Here is a 21,399-nt window from a genome sequence, read left to right as displayed (position 1 = left end):
AGCTGTCTCTGGGTAGCCCGGGCTGTGGAGCGTGTGCAGATCAAGAGCGCTGACTCTAGGCCAGCAGGAGATAGTATTTGCAGTTAAGTAGAGATTCGTCCATTATTCATAGACCTGTACTGTGAACAGGTGCAATTCTGATCCTCGACTGCAAACAAAATTTGGTTATGTAACCAAGCAGAGCCCTCTGAAAATCTGAGAGGCATCTATGGTCTATGATCTTTTTGTTTTTTTGGGTGGGGGGCAATAAACCCAATGACAGATGTGGTTCCAGAAGGAGAGGTTTTAAATGATTCCAAACATTTCTGGCCAGCCAAATGAATAAATAAACGTGTAGCTACCTAATTTTCTCTTCTCAAATCAGCATTCCCGAATGGCATCAGCAGTGCAGCTCGCTCTAAACTTATTGACCATTAGGATCCAAATCTCAGAGCAAGCTAAATTCAGGGTCATCCTAATACTCTTTCGACTACTTAACACAGGGTGTCTTCACTTTATTTGCTAGTTAACACTTTATGTGTTTACATGCAAAGTTTTTTTGCCAATTCGATTGAATACATTCCGATTATAAATTAAAAGTGGGGTGTTCAGATGCTCACTCTACTCAACAATCTGATAGAAAATCTCTGTTTACATGCACACTATAAGTAATCTGATCCAAAATTATTATGTGCACATGTAGAATACCACTTAGTGTAGACGTTACCATGACAACGGGCAGAGTCCAGTCAGAGTGAGATGAGCAGCAGTAAGCAGCCTTTAAAATGATATCAGACTCAGGAAAACATACTTCACATGTACTTATTAAAGAGGAGCGAGAGGAAGACGTTGTGTTCTGAGACATATAAACTGGACTCCCGTCCCGTCTTTTAAAGTTCAAAGTTTAAACTTCGTCTCCTCTGCAGACCAGTTTCTGCTCCTGCCATGTTGAACGTTATAAACTTTCATTATGACGTGACACACATGCACAGAACGTACTTAAACTTTCTGATTGGGAATGTAATCGGATGCAAGTATTTACATGGTTATTATTCTTCTATTTAACGGATTATTTACAGGATTACCCACCTCGTTCAATTGGATAGAAATTGTAGTCTGAATGGCCTCAAGCAGACTAGTCTATTCTGATTGAGGTCTATACATGGTCGTATTCTATTCTGAGCTATTCGTTGGATTATTAATGGATTATTGGGCTGCATGATAGATTGCCGTATTTTAATTTTAAATGGCCAGTACTACATTTTACCTTTATCCTCTGGGGTCCACGTCTGATATTTGTGTGGATTTTAGAAAGTCATGATTCATTTGTTCAGGACTTTTTTTTAAACCTCCTCTAATTATGGAAGCCCATTTACACAGATAAAAAACTGTGGTAACACTTTCTATGAATACCATGTCTTTGAACATCTATAAACACATTTATAACATGTTATATTGCTTTCATGAGGGATTATAAACATGGCTGTATATATTATAAAAATGAATTACACTTTATAGCCATGTTTATTATGCATTACAAATTGCTAACATAATACATTATAAGTCAATTTAATAACATATTTATTAGTGCCAAAGAAGTCAGTTCCAACTTGCAAAGTGTGAAGTGAGACAAATACATTTATTTACGCCATGGGCTTTCCATAATTTTAATTCTCACTACGGCTGTTGTTAGGGCTGCACTTGTGGGGCTTAAGTCCTGAATATTCAGAGGCCAGCCTCAAACAAGTTGTCCAGCCCAGAGTTATTACTACAATGTGCTTTCCTTAACCACCACTCTCACTTTAAAACTTAAATTACATTACAGCAATCCAAGCACCCATCAGGCTCCCCGCCTGAAACCGCCTCTGACATTACAGTCAGCGTGAAGCTACTGTGGAGCGAAGGCATGGAGAGTGAGAGGCAAGTAGTAGAGTGCTATTATTGTAATTTGCTCCCTCACTGGTTCTAACATTAACCACTAGAAACCTTCACTTTGTAACATCACTACACTACATTAATGCTGATTCTGCTAGCACTCTATGGGATATGCAGTTTTAAGTTAGTGCCAAACTAACAGTGGTGTACATTAACTTTCCCACGTTAGGTAAAATACTACTGATGGCACCACCTGTTTAAAATCTTTTGAGGCTTGTAATGTGCTTTACTTTGTGTGTTGCAGTGTTTCAATGAATCCTTCAGCAAATACAAAAAAAGTTATTAATAACTGATAATAATGATCACAGTACAGTAGTGCTGAAAATGATTTCAGGGCAGCTTAGTGCATCTTTCTTTTTGTCATTAATGACTATAACTAAAATAATTTTTTATTTTTTTTAATTAGGTTTAAACTTCATTTGACAGCTCTATAGTAACTAATATCTGAAACTCTTTTGCAACTCAGTTATATACTATCCCGTGACCCAAAAAATGATCTTGTTTAAAAAGTGGAGTGGACATGTTCTGTTTTGATTGACTACATCATTCAAAAATGTGTCTGGCCTGAAACACTCCTCATAGCTACAGTGTGAATGGGCGGGGCTAAATTGCTGTAGACTGAATAGGTGGACACATGTAAAATTGGTTTTAGTGATATCACAAAAACAAGAAATTTAATACAGGGCCATTTTCACAGCTCAGTTTCCATATATGGGCTACATGAACTGAGGAGTGAATGGTACGTTTTGAAACTTTAACCGTGTTTACATACTAAATCAAAAAAAAAAAGTGCGGAAATTTGTTTTTCCATGATACGGGCCCTTTAAATATTATTCATACTGAGTCAGGCCCAAAAGACACACTTTATGTGAAGAAGCGAGGCTTTGTATATGATGTTTGTTCATTTCTTTTTGTCCTCAGTGTCTGTTTTTTGTGTGTTGGCTGAATTCACTGCTCATTTGCATATTCATATTTTTTTCCCCTCTAGTGTTCACCAAAAGTGTGCTGTTTAACATTCATCAAACTGAAATATTACCCTTCATAACAAAGAGCACATATGTGGGGAAAACGCTGGATCTTTGAAAATGGAAAAGCCACCAGCTAATTCAACATCTCAGAATGATGAAGAAAAGCGTGTTAAAATGGAGATGAAATTATGCGGCAAAATGAAAAAGATGGATAAATATTAACAAGAGACACTTGTTCATTTTGAATTTGCAAAGAAATCAAACAGCGTCGGTCGAGTTAACGGGAGCAGTTACAGTTGTGTCCTATCAGCATCTGAACTGCTCTGCATTCACACGATCACAACACAGCATGAACATAGAAAATGCATTATCTGTGGCATTAACTTTAAAGAGCTGAATTCATGCAGAGGGTTATTTAATATCCAATGTGCCATCCATGTTCAGTTAATCATTGTATTAGCTGTGTAATTATGTGGTTATGACAATCTGGTCAGGCTGAAATGAGTAAAGGAAGCATTCAATTAGAATGCAATTATAATGTGATTACTATGTAAAGGTAATGAAAGCATGTCGGAGACCTAATCTTCCAGTCTACCAGCCACTTAAGTGATCAAGTCAGTTCAAGGTGCACAGCAGCACCCCAGCATGGTGCTTACCTTAAACAGGCGAAGGATGTTGGCCACCATGATGGACACCGAGCTGGAGGACGCGCCGATCACACCTACAACTCTCTCCGGCTTGGTGATGATGGGCGATCCACCACCTTGACACTTCACATCTGTCCCGTCCTTCTCTATAAGCGCCTGGACAAAAGTGAGAGACTGCTCAAGAGCGTGAGTGTCCCGCGAGCAGGTGTCCAGAATTCGGGCCCCCAGAGTGATGTTGGGAAGCAGCTCATGATCGTTGTTGATGCAGTCCAGAGCGAAGAGCATGGCCTCCAGACGATGAATGCCCTTCTCCTTTTTCAGCTCCCCACATGGCTTTCCGTTGTGGCCCCGGGCATGAACTGGGAACAGACCCCCCAGAGAGATGTCTCCATCAATGCGGATAGAGTTCAGGTGTGTATGGCCTGGGCCTTTGGGTCTTGCTGCCAATGTGACCAAGAAGAAAGTGAGAAGAATCAGCGAAGATAAACCAACACGGACGGTTCTCCCACCCACGTCGACCAAGTGAGGAGACATTTCCAGTTTTACTTTCGTTTTTAATTCGGAAGAGTCTCTCAGCAAATTAGGAGGTGATCAGTAGAAGAGTCCTTGGAGGTTACGGTGTCTTTTGAGATCCATTGTTACATCAATCAAGAAGGTAAAGAAGAAGGATCGTCTAGCACATGTTGTGTCTCTCTCCATCCAAGATGACACCTCTTAGGTGAGGTTCAAAGGTTACAAATGGATCAAAAATCCCAGATCCTTCGATTCCACAGGATTTTCAATCTTTTTTTCCCAAAAGAGATGAACAGAGGTCTGTCTCTGAGGCCAAACAGCTTTGTTCTCCAAAGAGGTGAGCCCTAGGAAAAAAAAAACAAGAAAAAAAGGCAGTGACAAACAGCTCAAAAGAAGGAAAGCATGACATATGATCCTGTATTGGTATGGGCGTTGCAGCATTTTAACTTTACCTCCTCGGTTTTCGTTCACAGCTCCTCACTGAAAACTGTTTTTTTTTCCTATTTCTCTCACAGATCCCCTTCTTCTCTGTGTATCTTGAATTTAAAAGGTTGCTATGGGCTCCCAAGGTCGGAAGGAATGAGCGTTAGCTCCCGCATGTCTCTTTTCAACATTCTGAATGAAGGACCTGCATTCTGATGAACCACTGCTTTGCTATGTGGTGGAATTGTGTATATTACAATGCATTTTCATTCCCAGCAATCAGAAGACACAATCTTTCATGAAGAAAATGAACTTTAGTGACAGGAAATTCCTTAATTTCACAGCTGGGCTTTACTTTTATTACAAGTGAAGGTTTATATTAACAAAGCTGACTCAAAATTTACTCTAGCTATTTCACTGTGTTTAATATTTTAAAGCTTAACTGGCCTGAAGCGAAAGTGAAGCATTTGTTGAGTCTACCAAAGCTGAAACAACAGTAGGAGTTGCCACAAATCTTAATGTAATGAAAGGGTGAAATGATATTCCTTATCCTTATCCTGTATTAGGCTCCCCATTAGCTGCTGCTCCTACAGCAGCTATTGTTCCTGGGGTCCGCAACAACAGATCGTGCGATCACAACTAATAGAGAAAAAAAGAAAAGAAAAAATATACAGGGTAGTGGCCATAGCTTGAATGCTGAAAGAGCTGCAGCAAAGCAAAGACGAGATCTTAATGGGTTAGAGTGATGAAAAAGAAAATGTGGGGGGGCACAAAAAATCAATATATGCATCTTAAGTGCAAAAATGTAAAAGTTAGCAAAATGAATGAAGGTCTGTGGGGAATGGGACAGCGCAGAGGAAGGAAGCACGAGCCTTAACCTCTTTCTGCAGGTCTACTTGTGGCCATTCCAGTGGCCGAATGGAAATCAATGTTTATTTTTAATGAATATGATGAAATAAAATATTTTTCATATAACTCTGTTATCATGTTAACTGGGAAACTGTGTCTGGCAAGCAATGAGGGGTGAAAGGGGAGGGGTGAGACGCCCCTTGCTATGAACACAATTCACACCTCTCCACAAAGACAGCCGTGCTGAGATAAAATAAACAGCACAAGTGCAGATTTCCTCATTAAAGTTTGTACAAAAAAACAAAAATATAACACGTTTTTTTTTAAATGAACATTGACTAGTTTGATCATCTTCATGGACATAAATCCATTTCACTTCCAGTTTTGGTACATCTATAAACTATATATAGTAAACGACATGTCCTTTGAAATATATTCCACATATGGCTACTGTGGAAAAAAGGGTTAAACCATACACCTATTGGGTTTTTATTCTTGCTAGGAGAAAAAGAAAGACAGGTTATCCAAAGGTAGAGGGCAAAACCAGCAATAGGCCATTAGTCTAAATCTTCATACCATCTTAGGAGGCTCTAGCTTTAAAGCTGCAGAAGCAGAAGCAGCTTTGTGAATATCAATGGAGAAAAACAGATGGAAAAGAGACAAAAGTGGGCTATCAGAGTAAAATTGCTTGCCGTTTCGTCAAGTGGGAGCATTCATAGTCATACCACCATCGAAAGGAATGGAATTTTCAACACATTTGAAGGTCCGCATGAAAAACATACACGCCAAAAACGAGCAGGCTCACTCAGCTGTGCTGCATTCCCATTTCATTTTAAACAGCAAATTCACATCTAAGCACAAATGTGCATTTGTCATTTGCATTTGAGTCAGGGAGCGTATACAAGACACAAACTGTGTAATAAATGATGGTGCAAAATCCTATCCACACTTTGATTTTTAAGCACAAAAAAAACATTTATAAATGAACAAACCTATATTAACTTTATCTTTCACATGAAGTTCAATACTGACTGTGATGCTGTGTAAAATTTTCAATCAGAGCCAGCTTGATTTCTGCGTTGTCTGGATGCATTAAAAATCAGACTGACCAATCAGGGCTCAATTGTCATGGTTGCAGTCCAAACAAATGTGCATCATGATGGAGGCAGTACAGCTCAGCTTGTTTGTAGCAAAGCACAAAAACGTATGCAACACACTGATGATAAAAATGTGAAGGTTAAAGAAAATAAAGGTACAGCTGAAAGACTGGGGAATGATGGTGAGTACCTCTGTACAGTGGTTACCAGCCTTGGTCCTGGAGTATTGGCTGCCCTGCACATTTTACATTTTAGTGTTTTCTCTGCTCTCAACACTTCTGATCCAGTCTATCAGCTCACAAGCCTTCCTGAGTTGAAGTGGTTGTGTTAGAGTGGGAAAACGCAAAAATGTGCAAGACAGGGGATATTCTAGGACTAAGATTGGGAGCCTGTGCCTCAGTACAATAAAATGACTGTAAATAGTATTTTTTTGTTTATCTAGATAAATTCTAGCCTGTTTATGCCCAGTTGTTACTGTAGAATGTTTGTACCTAGTCTGTGCACCTTTTAGTTGCATTATAAAACAGACACTTCTCGTCCTCAAATCTGATTGGCTGAGCCGCACTTGAAGCTGTTGTAGGACAATATACATAAACCAAATGCCTCACAACAACTGAATTCTGTATTTCTGCACCACGTCACGAAAAATCCTTGTGCTGGTAATGGAATACTTTTTGACTCTAATGCCGCTTGCAAGGCCCACCAAGTGTATTGATGAAGTAAGAACCTGACTTTGTTTAAACTAAGGGGCTGACAACTTATTTTCTTACCTAGAACTAGACTGGTCAGCTAGCTAATAGACTAAAAGATAGCAAACATGCTAAACAACTCCATCATTAATATCATAGACTTCTTTAAATTTCACTGTAAAACAGCAATACGAAGACTAAAGAATGTCACTTGAATGGCTTACATGCTTCAAATGTCTTTGTTTTAGTCAGATCTGCATGGCTATGTACTCCCTAAATACTGTACTATGCGAGTATTAAAATTCTACAGCCAAATAGTCACTATTTGTAAAGTATAGATGTGGCTGAATCCTGAATGACTATTGTTTAGTTACATTATGCACTCCTGGAGTGCAGGAGCTGGAAGTGCACTAGGGAACAGGGAGGCATTTGAGATTCAGCCCCAGCATGGGAACAGGGGTGCCATTGCATTAGATACTATATTAGATAAGATCTAGACCAGATTAGATAGGATAGGATTACTTATATGTACTTATAGCAAATGTTTCTGCATTCAACAGTGTTATCATATGTTTATTATTACACAGCAGAAAGTTAAAATGTTCATGAAACGAGCACAATATACACTGACGGGCAACCGAACCTACTTCTCATTCAGCAGTCTATGGTTGCTTGGCAACGATACCATACTCTAAAAGAACTACATTTCTTGGTAGAATATTTATGTTGATTATTAATAATAAAAACTTAAATTATTCACTGTAACATTGTGTATTTTTCATACTTTATGCTGTCTGACATTTTATAAAAGCAATAAGCCCCTCAGGGGTGCGTGTTGCTGTAATTATATCATGGGAAAGGTTGCTCTTAGGCACAACGTAAGGCGGAATGACAAAACCCCCTTCCCCATGATACAATCACAGTAATGCGTGCCCTCAAGGGGCTCATTGCTTAATTATATATTTATCGTTGGTACCAGGACCGCCAGAACCATGGCGAGTGAGCGGGCATTTGACCCACCAATTTTTAAAGTACTGGGGTGATGACCCACCAATATTTGACTGAGCTCAGGATGTTTACAAAAATATAAAACCTTTGCTTTCTTGAAAGTGCGTAGAGCCGTGACTGGCATGAACAGACAGAGAGTCAAATCTAGAGGCAAAAGCAATCAGAATCCTCATTTCAGCTGGGGGCGGGACATTTCCCAAACACTAAAGCCTTCATGAGTTTGTTTTCAGTGAGAGGAGCTGCAGCTCACTAACTGTAAAAAAATGCTTTTACTGCAGTACATGAACTAATACACAGTGCCACAGTTTACTGCACGGTGTGAACTTACTAAATGTCAGTTTTAATATTTCTTGCTTCTGAGTGAACCTGTCATTTTTTTTTTCCAGTCTGTTTTAGCGTGTGAACACTTTAACCATATTCAGGTCCACATCAAAGAACTGAACTGTGTTAATTCATGAGAGAATTAAGCACCAGAGCACATTTTCCTCAGTGCACATCAGCTTCCCTGCAAAATTGGTGCAGACTTCAGAAAATGAGCTGGGTTTGAAAACAGCCTGACGCTGTTCAGAGATGTTAGCTAGCAGAGTTTGCTCTCTGAACCCAGTGAAGTACAGAGTCAAAACAAAAATTAACTCTGACTCTGTTCATAAACAGATCTATAGAGACATATTTTTAGCACGACATTAAAAGCAGTTGAATGTAGTGGCCTAATTGCATTTTGTCGTCTCTCAGCTTGCCACATTGGAAACAGTTTTGCCCCACCACTTTTGGAGGTGTGATGCCACCTTTGGTTGCTACTACAAGAGGAACCCTTTTTTCCTTTCTTCTTCCTGTAAAAGTACATTAGATTTGGTTTGGAGCTTCCACCATGCTAAAAATCACACTTCTGTGTGAAAAAAAATCGTGCTAAGTGTGTACAGGCCAAGTGAAGGTACTCACCTTCTTTCAAATGTTTATGTGCTGTTATTTAAAACTTAGCACATCCTAATCTTGGGGAATTTATATGAAAGTTAAAGCTGAAACACTTTACTACATGCATAAAAATGTCTGTGTGACAAAAATGTTGAGAACCATTCATTCATTACAAGAATTATTTAGACTATCCCCTAAAATGGTGGTCACCAACCCTGCTCCTGGAGCTTTACCTTCCTGCAGACTTTAGCTCTAACCCTAATTGATCCCACCTGATCCATCTAAGTACTGCCTTCAGAAATCCTTAATTAGCTAAATGAGATGTGGTCGATCTGCATTGGAACTGAAACCTGTAGGAAGGTAGATGTACTGGAAGAAGGTTGGTGGCCACTGCCCTGAAGTTACACTATCTAAGATATGGGACCTCTGGTGGAAATGTGTAATTGCACACAATTTAAGGAAGAACACTGTGTAATGTTGGTTGATCTTCAGACTCCTTTCCCAAACAGATTAACCTGATGATTCAAAGACAAATTGGTGCAGGACATGTCCTCTAAAGATGTGAGTGAAATATCTACTATTCTGATGTTTTTCAGTATAGTGTTGATTTTGCATTTGAGACCTAAACATTGAGTTGGGCCTTTTTCTGAGCCTGTACATACGACATTTATTCTTATGTGGTCTGAAAAACTCCCACAAAATCCGACTCAACACCTCTGACTTTCAAATTATTATTTCAGGCTTTACAGGCCGACTCACAGTAGCACACACACACACCATATTTTTGCCTGTTTTTTTTCTCCTGTAGTGCTACTTCATTCAGTTTTAACAACAGAAACTCACATAGTGTAGCTATAGTAATTACTAATAAATGAAAGTTCAAGCATGAACTTTCCATGAGCAGGTCATTCCCAGCAAGCAAGCAGAAGAATTATCAAAAATTCAGCCATAATCTTATACAAAGCCTACCATGCAACATCCTTCTCACAGTAAGTTCACCTAAAACTGAACAGGAAAAGTTTCAGATTGACCTAGTTAGAGCATCAAATGTTTGTATTCAGTAATATAGTCAGCAGAACTGGACACTTTTTTTGTAAAGAATTATTTATAAAATGTGCTGCGAATGTAGCCAATGAAGACAAAATCTAGATGATTCCTAATTTTGAGGAGTATACATATTCAACATGTTCTCTTTGTATTTTTATAACTATGACAGCATGTCTGCTTGAGACATAATAAAAATGAGGTGTCAACAAACAAAACTATAACTTTCTGGCATTCCAGAGTTTAACATGCTACTTGTCATGTTTTGCAGCATTCTGTTGCATAGCATCACAGCCTTCAGCCTCATCAGTTTAATATAAATCATAATTTTATACTGTTCTTGTATTTTCATTTATCAGTCTTCTCACACTGCAATACCCAGCATGCATTATGCAAATACATCATACAACCACAGGAAATCCCTGTGGTGTTAACCAATCTTCACTGCTAGCCTAGCCACTGATCTACAGGCTAATAAGTACAACCTCTGTTCGTAAATTTTTAGCCTGTTTTCAAACAAAATTTAAAAGAGAACAGCGATTCTATCTTTATTCAGCACAAAAGGTAAAAATTTGTCTTCGGTGTCCATGATCAGCCAGAAAAAAGACACCAGACTGAGGTAAGATATCTAGACAGCCAGGAGCTACCTTGCTGACATTAGCTTTTAGCTTTTGCTCCTCATCTGAATAGCCATTTCTGTCATTTGAGTAATCAATTCTCGCCACAATCCCAAGCAGTAATCCATTCTTGCACAATCTAGAACACTCTCGATGGTCAGAATCAAATCAGGCTTTATGTCACATTTGGTGCTTTTTAGGTTTTAGAGGTCTGAGGATGTTTTATTTTGAGTATTTTACAAGAATAATACCATACGGATTCATTCCTGTTCCTGATCAGGGGCCCCCAAACTGAAACCAAACTAATAATCATAAAACCATAAAATCTCAGCCTAACTGGCTGCATGCATGATTAGCATTGGGTAGATCAGAGTATGGTTAATGTGCTGGGGTAGTGTTATGTGTGGGGCAATGTCAGGTAAGTTCACTGATAGATTAACATCTACTTAACATCTGTCAGGTTTGAGGGGCAGGTCAATCAGAGGTGGGGAGGGTCTGATTTTTGCCCTCTAAATCAATTGTGCGATACCTAATAGCAGCTCCACTGTCATTCAAACTCTAAAAAGTAAAGGTACCAAAAAGCCTTGTTCAGTGCCATAGAAGAACTATATTTGGGTCCCTAAAGAATCTTTCAGTGGGAGTCGGGATGGTCCCTTAGAGGTAAGGGTTCGGTAAATGTTCTAAAAAAAGATGGCAAGACGGTTTTTTGCATAATGCCACAGAAGAACTACTTTTGGTGTCCTAAGGGCTGGTATTGTAAAGTTTTAACCTCCACATAAAGTAAAGGTTCTAAGAAGAACCAGTGATTGCTATAGAACCTTCAAAATGTAAAAAGGTTCTTTAAACCTTTAAAAGGTTATCCACACTCACAAATCTCTTTTTGAAATGTGGTTCTTTAAGGAATCAAAAGTTGTTTTTCCATGGCATTGCACAAACTTTTTGAGGTACTTTTTGGCATCTGCACTGATCTCATCTCTAATGTAATCATAGATCATGAAAACATTAATATGACATTCTTGAAGATGCAGGGCTTGAGGACCTCAGCTATCACAGCAGAACCACTATTGTTCAAAAGCAGCTCACCGTATTAAAAATGACTGGCACATTTACTTACATCCGAACTATGTAACGGTAAAGACTGGGATTGGTACACTGGGTAAACAAAGAATGTACGCAGATCATTGCTGGTTCTTTTCTACATAACATTAACGTAAAAAAGTTATTTTCATTTAATACCGTCTCCTAAATTCAACTTCAGCCTTAAAGAAAAGCAAACTGAAAGCAGCGAAATTGGTTCCAAAGAACACAATGTTCTTTTTACTCAGTGTCAGGCCACACAAGAAGAAGCAGCATTGCCTATAACAATCAGTTCTCCAATGGCTCTTTATTTCTACTTTTTATTGATACACACCAGAGATGGGCAGCTTGACCTCGATGACCATCTTTCAAGAGCCTTTGAATTTCTTTTATTCTCTGCAAATGTGAAATCGGTAAAGAATCGATTGAACTAAACTGTCACGCACTGGTTATTTTCAATACAGCGCTGCACAAATTCGCTGAAGCTGTGTTTGGATGTGTTTCATCCACCACCACATTCTTTAACCAGGGCTGCTCAGGGCCCCAACTGTGAGCCGTGCTTCATTTGTACCACATGAAATTAATTTTGTATCAAATTTTTTCTGAGAAAAGTGAGCAAGCAAGGCAGTTAAGGAGCAATGAAATTTGCATGGCCTTCATTACGGAACATTGTGAGAGAGAACAGGTCAAATTTTTATCTGGCACGCACTCACAGGCCTACACAACACCTTCATAATGCATAAACATGACTCAATAAATGAACTGCTTTCACCTCTAGTTGTACACTAGGGATCTCATTGCTTGGGTAATTCTATTTTCATATCTTGTTTAAAAAATAAATTATGCCAATCCCTGCTGTGATATTGTGCCTGTTTTTAATCACCTCAAGTAGATGCTTTGTGCATTACTGTCGCCACTGCTCTCACTTACTGCATTTCAAATAGTACAGGAAGCCGTTTTAGCTTTTAATACAGTTTACTGATATCAGAAATTCAATCTGAACAAGTAAAACATCTCATTAATACAAAAAACAAAGAAAGAAAGAAAGAAAGAAAGAAAGAGAAAAAATTGATGTAAAAAAGTTCATTCTAAAGTCAAATATCACATTTTATTACTCTGAACCAGAATATGTGAGGGGAGTGCAGTGGCAGAAGTTTCCTCTCTTCCACTCAAAGTGTTCTGTGTTCACTCCACTCCAACCCACTCCAGGTTTTCTTTTTCATGCTCCTTCCTCACACATCAGAGAAAACCCACTCAATTTGCGCTCCATATGATTAATTCTTATGATATGTAGTTTATGTATGCCATGCACTAAATTTGGTGAATTATATATGTCCATTATTAAACAAAAAACTAGTCAAACATTTTGTGCTACATGGGCTTTCTGTGGTAGGAGTAGGCTTAAAACGATAGCCCAATCACAATCTATCACCAGAAAACCAAGGAAAATTAACAAATGCACATTCTTTTAACACAGTCTTCTCTATCATTCGCACAGCAAAATAGACAGTATGTAACAAACTGTGTGTAATTTCTGTAGAACTTCATTGTGATCTGTGAGAACTTCCAGTACAGGTCTAGTGAACAGTGTGTATGAATCACTGGTGTGTGCTAGCTGTAGCAGTCACGCTGCAACATCACCAACGTCACACGGAAGTAATCAGAGTGGAAAAAAAAAGACTGGCTCGTAGGATGGAGCAGTATTGGAGAGATTTTGGAGTGAGAGAGAACACAGACTCTCCAACTTTCTGAAAAGCTGCTTCAAGCTCCTCACTCCGCTCCCGCTCTGCACCGCTCACATACTCTGCTAGGAAAAGGGCCGGCTCTAGCCTTCCAGGACTTTTTTGGGGGACCCCACTCTTGCTAGCTGCAAGTACAATTAGTGGCTAAATAACAACAATGACTACTACAACTGGCTAACATGTTGGGCTGTATGGCTGTTGATTGGATGCTCACTAGGGGTTCTAAAACAATATAATCAGATAATCTAATGACAGTAATAAGTTACAGTTTAAATTACAGATGACCTCAGTATTCTAGATCCAGGGATCTGTCTCACAATGCAATCTTGCTTACCAAGAATACTTACCAAAATAACTTTAAGGTTAGTTGGATTTAACCCTGGTGGCAACAACATTACTTGTTATGAGTGCTTTACTTTCTACATATTTAGGTAGTATGATTTCTTTTTTCTTCTTTGGTAACTCCTCTTCATGGTTCACACGATTGGTTGTTTGTCATAAATGTCACACTTTTTAATCACAGTCTGAGTATCTAAACCTGGATTAACAGTGGAAGTTGTTAACCACGGTTGTAAAACGAGACGACTGCAGCTGCGTTTGGTTTTATGAAGCTGAAACTTTGTCAGAAAGCTGAACCCGCTTTGTTAGACAGACCCCAGATCCACTACTTCTTGTTGTCTAACTACAAGATAACAGATGACATAATGTTAACACCAGAAAAAAGCTTTTTCCCCTCAGCTTCTGTTCTTTATTTTCTGTTTTTTGGCTCCAGATGTGTACAGTCTCAAGCATCTTAATCTTAATGGTACATTAATGACGTTGTTAATTGGCCCCCTGGCAGCCACAGAGCCCTTAACAGCTGCTTATGTCACTTTTTAGGTAGACCAGCACTGACTTGGAATTATATTTTAGCATGTAACATTTCTGATCTCACTAGTAAGAATGTATGGCTGTCAACATTATTAGAGATGAATTACATCTGTCTTATTTGCTCAAATTTGACTAAAAAATTAACTAATTCAGTAACATTACTTTCATCATGTGAACATCGGATTCATAAAAACATGAACATGAAAATCATGTGAACACAGTTTCCAATTTGGATGGCTGACGTCATTTTTGTTATAGTGGAGGCTCTTGAAGGGAACAGGAGTGTTCCACTTGCTTTTGTTAGTTTGCTGCTTGCTTATTTATCCACTGGTATCCTGTGAGCACTGACCAGTGTAATCTGCCAATGATACTAATATTACTGATATTTACTGATATCACTGATACTGTTCATGTGCTTTGCTCATAAATGACAATTTAGATTCAATGTACTTTGGGAATAAACAAATTCTGTAGAAGAAGCTGGAAATAACTTTATCAAGAAAGATTTAGTCAAGAAATCAGTCAAACTCTACCATAGTCCTTACATTACAAAGGCGGAGGAGAGTTAACAAAAATGAGATAGCTCAGCCTGGCATCTCTTGGCAGTGAAAGCAAACAAAAAGAACCAATTGACTTGGTGGCAAAGCCACAAGCTCCTTTTTTGTGGAGATGTGCGCATGAGCAGTAGCCAGAACAGCCTGAAAAAACATGTTTTGGTGCATTATTTGAGGCAAACGCTACAAATTATTTATGTGATTTTTTTTTCATTCTACCAACAATCTCAAATATGTCCTTGAAACTTTAATGTGTCTTTCAGGTTCACGTTTTTAGGTGTCTCCCCAGTCAAAGAGATTGGAGCCTCATCTTTTATGACTGGATATAACTGCCCTCCTTTATAATGCCTCTGGTTCTGCTCGAATAGCAAACTTTGCTTGCTAACAGAGCAGCGAAACCTAGTTCCAGAAGGTAGCAGTAAGAAATATTGAAACATTTAGTAAATTTTACACAGTGTGGTAACATGAACTGTGACTGAGTGTGTTAGTAAAAAGATTTTGACCAGATTAGTGAACTGCAGCTCCTCTGACACAAATTCACTTTTTCGCTGTATGGGAAACGTCCTTATCAGTTCTAATGCTGAGTTTGACTCACTGTCTGTCCATGCCTATAGGTCAGCGCTCTATGCAGTTTAGGGAACATGGAGTTCTTTTCCTTTTGTTATCATCCTGAACTCAATAAAACTAAAAAATATGGGTCAAATACTTGCTGACACCTGTGGTTCTGGAGGCCATTGCAGCTGGGCTTCAGCCTGAAACTGTGAATGATTCAAAGAGTCCAACTAGGAAAATATGATAACAGCATTAAAAATGAGTGGAGTTAAAAGTTTATCATGTTAATGTGTTATTAACACATTATAACATGTTATTAATGTGCTAGCTTTGACAGCATTACTTAGTAATGAGGTCACAGCTTTTTCTATTTCATTTCAATGAGAGAAATAATTCTTACTATTATGATGTAATTTGTAATTTGTAACAATTTAAATAAACTTTCCAATTTCATTTTTTAGTACTGATATTTTTAGTTGTTGATTTCTTGATATCAAGACACAATGAATTAAAAGCTAAAATGCCTTGCAGCATTGGCTAAAGCTGAAATAGCCTGCTATAAAATAGCACTTATGCCCCACACTTTTCCTCTCAGCTCCCTTTATTAGCCCTAAATCAGGCAAAACAAAATGAGCAATATTTGCCATTTATACCTTTACTACTTCAAACCGTCTGACCCTCACTCTGCCTCGGCCTATTTCTGCTCTGTATCTCCACTTTCCCCCTCCTGTTCTATTAGTGTAATGCAGAGTGTCGGCATGCCTCACCTCTAGTGCAGTGGTACTTCAAAGAATTACAACCGAGTCTCTGAAGTACCTGTGAAATGCTTTTTCAACACTAGTAAATGTGCTTTGATATAAAAGGGACCTACAAGGAAATCCTCCCTCTGGGAATGTGCAGCTACAATAAGAGGCCACACTGGCTTTTTTGGGGTGCATGACCACACACTTGGTCCACAACTAAAAACGTTAACATGTGAGACATAGAATACGTTGTAGTTTCTGATTTTATTATACAGAGAAAACCTGCTAGGTCTGAGCCTCTTTTTATACACATAAAACAGCAAATAAAAACTGGCTTATTTAAAGGCCTGCTTACAGGCCTCTCATTAAAACACTTGCAGGGTTGTAAAAACAAATGTAGACTCCTCTGTGCGCTGGTCCTTCACAAAAGATTTAAAATGACAACAGTTTTAGTGCTATAATTCTATAGATATCTGAAAGACATATTCATAATGTAGTGAAATGTATTTTAGTAGTTTCCATGACGCTATTACACTACTTTAATGAATAATTACCACAACACTACTTTACACAAATAGTCTCCATAGCACTATTGTACACTAACGAATAGTTTAAACAACACTAACTATTTTACACTAACAAAACAAGTTTGCCTAACTTTCATGCTCTTTTATACATCAGATAAACAGTGTGCAGTAGGCTGGCCAAAGTTTAACTATGTTAGCTTAACGTAAAAAGATATTGAGATCCACCAACTCAAACTTAGCCTTGCAATGAAAATGTTAATGGGAATTTTTATAATAGGATAATTCAACCATCTCCCCACATAATATAGTATTATGACTGTAATAGAATGCAGTGATCTATGACAACATAAAACATTGACTCACTGACTACTTGGTGTTTATATCCTTAAAAGGTTATTTTTAAACACTTCATGTTTCACTTCCAGACAATAAAGTAATCTGAAGTCATAATGTGCCATCACTTTATTAAAAATGCAAAACTCAGCTAGGATTAAAAATACCACAGGACCCATGATCTGATACTGTTTGCATGTAGTTTGCTGATTCTCCAGAGAGTTCTGCAGATTCTGCACAACAACTGCATTATATGCAGCTATGCACATGCTAAAAGAGCTCACTCAGGGCAGACTGGAACACTGGGACACCGAGACAATGAGAACTTACTTGCAAAAAGGTTATTTAATAGCTTCCACAGCACTTTTTACATTAACACATTGTTTCCATGACATTAAACTATTCTGCTCACTTCAGGCATTGCTGAAGTTTTCCGAAAGAGAATAGTATATTAGCTGAGTATATTATGGTAGATCATAAAGCATTATGATCTAAAGAGTTTTAAATGTAAAGCAAAAGTCATTTCTCTAGATAAAGAAAGAACATATATGTTTTTGTCTTTGAAATTTTGAAGACCATTTAATTTTGACAGGCTAGATATTGAACATGCAGAGATAGCATATTAATTTTTTACATATTTAGCATTAAATATTTAGCCTTATTTAGCATTACAATTTGGAATTTGTATTTATTTCATGTTGTCATTTTTATCCATTTGGTCATGTTGTCTTATCTTTTTCGCCCCAGAAGGACTCCAGAAGATAAGCTTGCCTCAAAAAGACTTTAAAGTCCAAAATGTGGTGTTGCAGAGGTGTTGGGGACATTTTTACATTTTGGATCGGAAAATCATTTCCCTGGAAAAAATATTAATGTTACTTTGAAATGGACATACATGAGTCCACATGCTTAGTATATAGTGACAGACTTCTTTTTTGTATTTGGAGAGGTTGGAGAGGTTATGGACACTTTGGTGACGCTTATTAGACACTTAGTGGAAAATACTGTGTAGCTCCTGAATACTTGTATGGTTCTGCTCCAGATGTTGTACTTTGTCTTACAAGACCCTGTTGAACCAAGAAATGTAGAACATGACTGATTTTACATCCCCAGCATCCATACACACATTGTAAACCTGAAAAATAACTGGAGATTTTGTTTTTTTGACATTTTCTTCTGTATTTCATGCTCTTAAATGGAACCTAAATGATGGAAATAAAAGCCTAGAGGTGAATGAAGGTCTTGGTCCGAGTGTCCACCTAAATTCAAGCCCTGAATGATCATTATGCTATTTGTGCAACTTAAGATAACTAGTGTTTATATGTAGTAGTACAAATCGTTTGAAAATGAGCTTAAACTTGGATCTGCATTAAGGGGTTAAGGAAACTATACATAACAAATGCATACAAAAGGAAACAAGTAAATCTCACTGCAAACCGCAGTGCTAAACATGCAACATAGTCATTATCACATACGCACATAATCACCACCTGACACACCACAGCCATTATCAACACTATGAAAAGCAACACATAAACCTCATTCTGTACCACAGTCACGCCTATTCCCCTCAGCCCCCCATAGTCTAAATAGGCTGCAGTCTTAAATGGGTGGATAGCTGTTTATTGTGCATACAGTAGAGCGGACAAAGCTTTGCCAAAATGAGCCCTCTTGTTTGCAAGTGTCCTACATCTACATCCACAGGGGACCAGGGTGAAGAACACAGTGTCGTGGATGTTCTGGGTCATGACAACATGCGCTTTCCTTGTTATGGCTGCCGAAATGAGGTACAATAAATTTGGGACAAGGGGACCAATTAATTTAGTGTTTAAAAGTGAGGAGTTTTTGGGGTTTACTATAGTTTGGGACAGAAGCATGCTAAAGAGACAGATAATTCCATACAATAAGACGGCTTACTACTCGTACTATGGTACAGAAATAGCAGAGGCAGTGGAGAGGAGGAGGTTTTAGTCTACTAAACTGAGAGACTGTGCTGGCATTGTTTTAAACGTCCACGATGTGGTGATTAAAGCTGAGGTTATTGTCTAGCGTATTGCCAAGGTATCTGGCAGCCTCACCCACATTTACTCTCTTTCCACTGATGATGGTTGAACTGTGTCTAATGTCTGTTTAATTTATCGTATTTATTGTATTGTTTCTAGCTTAATTTTTGTTTGCACACTGTCTGCACGTTCGCACTTTGTAATTTTGTACTTCTGTACTTCTGTACTTTTTGTCCCTTGTTGCACCTTGTTGTTCCTGGAGGAACGTAATTCTGCTCCACTGTGTACTTGTACATAGATGGAATGACAATAAAAGCCTCTTGACTTGACTTGACTTGACTGGATGAATAATTAGATACTGTAGGATGGAATATGAGCAGTTCTTTGGTTTTTGAAGCACTGAGTCGAAGGTAATTATTATAATGCCATGCAGTACAAACAGGTGTGTATTTTTGGTAGACTGAGGGGGAGTCGTTGTCACAGATGTCACAGCTGTCACAGCTGTATATTTCTGGATATTATGTGTTTGTTTATATGTTGATATTTGTGGCTTTTATGTTGTCAGATGATTTCAGGCTGCACTTATTGTATATCCATAGTTGAGGCCTAAGCCGAAAAGTGTAGGTATGGACAAGCTGCAAAGAAAGGTTTTTCCTTTAAATTCTCATTACTTAATGCAGGCTTCAATGTAATATATTCAAGTACGGCATTGTCATCTGCATATTTAGGCCCAATCCCATTGAAATCCGCCCCTACAAAATAGGACAACCCTCAAAAAAATAAATAAATAAATAAATAAAATAAAAAACTTCATTAACAGGCTACTAGCGGTGCTCTGTAAGCAACTGTGCCAGTCTGCATTGATAGCAGAGGAGGGTAAAGTTCAGTAACCTCGCTGCTGGTCTTTAGTTAAATTTAGGGCATTATATGTCTCCAAAGAGGGGGGATGCGACAGTTACTCAGTATTGCCCACCTCTTAATTGTTCAATGATATGCAGTTGAAGTCAGCTATTCGCCAGCTTTTCATTCTAATTTTCCTGTTCCACCTTAAATAGTGCAGCAGTTCTTACACCTGAGTTGCCAGACTGTAACTGCTGCACCACTTAAGGTGGAATGGGTAATTTAGCTAGCTAGCTACCGAGACATCAGCATACTACCATCTACTTTTTATGCTTGTTATGAAGAAAAAGACCATGATACATTGAAACGACATTAAACTAAGATATTACAATGGCTTGTAACGGAGAAAATACTTTCATTTGTGTGTTTCTTTGCTTGTGCAGCCATCTTGCCATTTTTTCTTCCATTTTCTTCTCATAACACTCCGTTTGGAGTATACCTCTGAAAAACCTCCATTTGGAGGACCATGTAGCCCTGACACTTCGCCCTATCCCTTTATCTCAACAAAAATCCGGACACCCTACCCCTAGGCGTGAATGCACAAAATGGTAGGGGAAAGGCTAAGTGACAGGGGCGAGGGGTGAAATGGGATCGGGCCTTAAAGTGTGGTGACAGATAATGGACTTCTCTGTACACTGTATAAGAAAGGGGCTAAGAACTGTGGTGCCTGAGTGCTTGTGATAACAGCAGAAAACTCAGTAAGAGTTGTTGACTCTTACTGCTTGTGGTCTATTGTTAAAGAAGTGATGAATCCAGGGAATGAGAGGTGGTAGAACATCAACTCACTGAAGTTTCATGGTCATTTGCGCTGAAAGTTTGTGCCAAGTGCAAAACTGAAATCAATGAGAAGTAATGTACACTCTTGAAAACAAAAGTGCAAATAAGTGTTCAGCAAGGGTTCAATAAGGGTTCAAGAAACTTATTTGGTTTCCTAAAGAACCTTTCTATGGTTAGTGCTTTAAAACACACCAAGGTCATAATTTAAACATAAAACTTAAAAATGAAATAATCCGTGTTAAATAAAAAATGTTGTTATTAAATGGTCTCCCAAACCCCTCTTTGAATAGATTGTGCAGATTATATGGAGCACACAACAGAAACCAAATAAGCTCCTGCTGTAACATTAATAATCAGATTTTGGTGTGCTTATTGATAATCAGTTATAATGTTTTGAATTTGATTCATGAGTCAATTGGGTGGGATGCAAATAACGGTAATAATAAGGGTAATTTTGGCTGCCAATTACTGTAAATTTACGGCAAACTGTACAATTTAGTCAAACACATCTATAAGCAAAGTTGCTCAGACTGAAAAATTGCAAAATGGACATTTCTTTAATTTAAACTGAGTGGAAAATATGTTAATTTGACATAATTTACATATGATTCCATATTGTAGTGCCCCCCTGGAGGTTGATTTA

The 21,399-nt window shown here is 38.2% G+C and overlaps 2 protein-coding genes across 2 annotated transcripts in view; both read right to left on the bottom strand.

Annotated features, from left to right (window-relative positions):
- Window positions 1-4,290, bottom strand: part of grm4 (glutamate receptor, metabotropic 4) — a 141,713-nt gene extending 137,423 nt beyond the window's left edge. Inside the window, exon 1 of the mRNA XM_036571112.1 lies at window positions 3,539-4,290. Within this exon, the coding sequence (XP_036427005.1) occupies window positions 3,539-4,063 (525 nt within the window). The 5' untranslated portion in view covers window positions 4,064-4,290. The remainder of the gene's footprint in view (window positions 1-3,538) is intronic.
- A 2-nt stretch (window positions 4,291-4,292) lies between these two features.
- Window positions 4,293-21,399, bottom strand: part of im:7151449 (complement decay-accelerating factor) — a 150,416-nt gene continuing 133,309 nt past the window's right edge. Inside the window, exon 10 of the mRNA XM_036571116.1 lies at window positions 4,293-4,386. Within this exon, the coding sequence (XP_036427009.1) occupies window positions 4,308-4,386 (79 nt within the window). The 3' untranslated portion in view covers window positions 4,293-4,307. The remainder of the gene's footprint in view (window positions 4,387-21,399) is intronic.

This window comes from Colossoma macropomum, unplaced genomic scaffold (genome assembly GCF_904425465.1).
Source record: "Colossoma macropomum unplaced genomic scaffold, Colossoma_macropomum, whole genome shotgun sequence".
In the NCBI taxonomy this organism is placed as follows: domain Eukaryota; kingdom Metazoa; phylum Chordata; class Actinopteri; order Characiformes; family Serrasalmidae; genus Colossoma; species Colossoma macropomum.
This window is presented reverse-complemented; position numbering and strand designations above follow the sequence as displayed.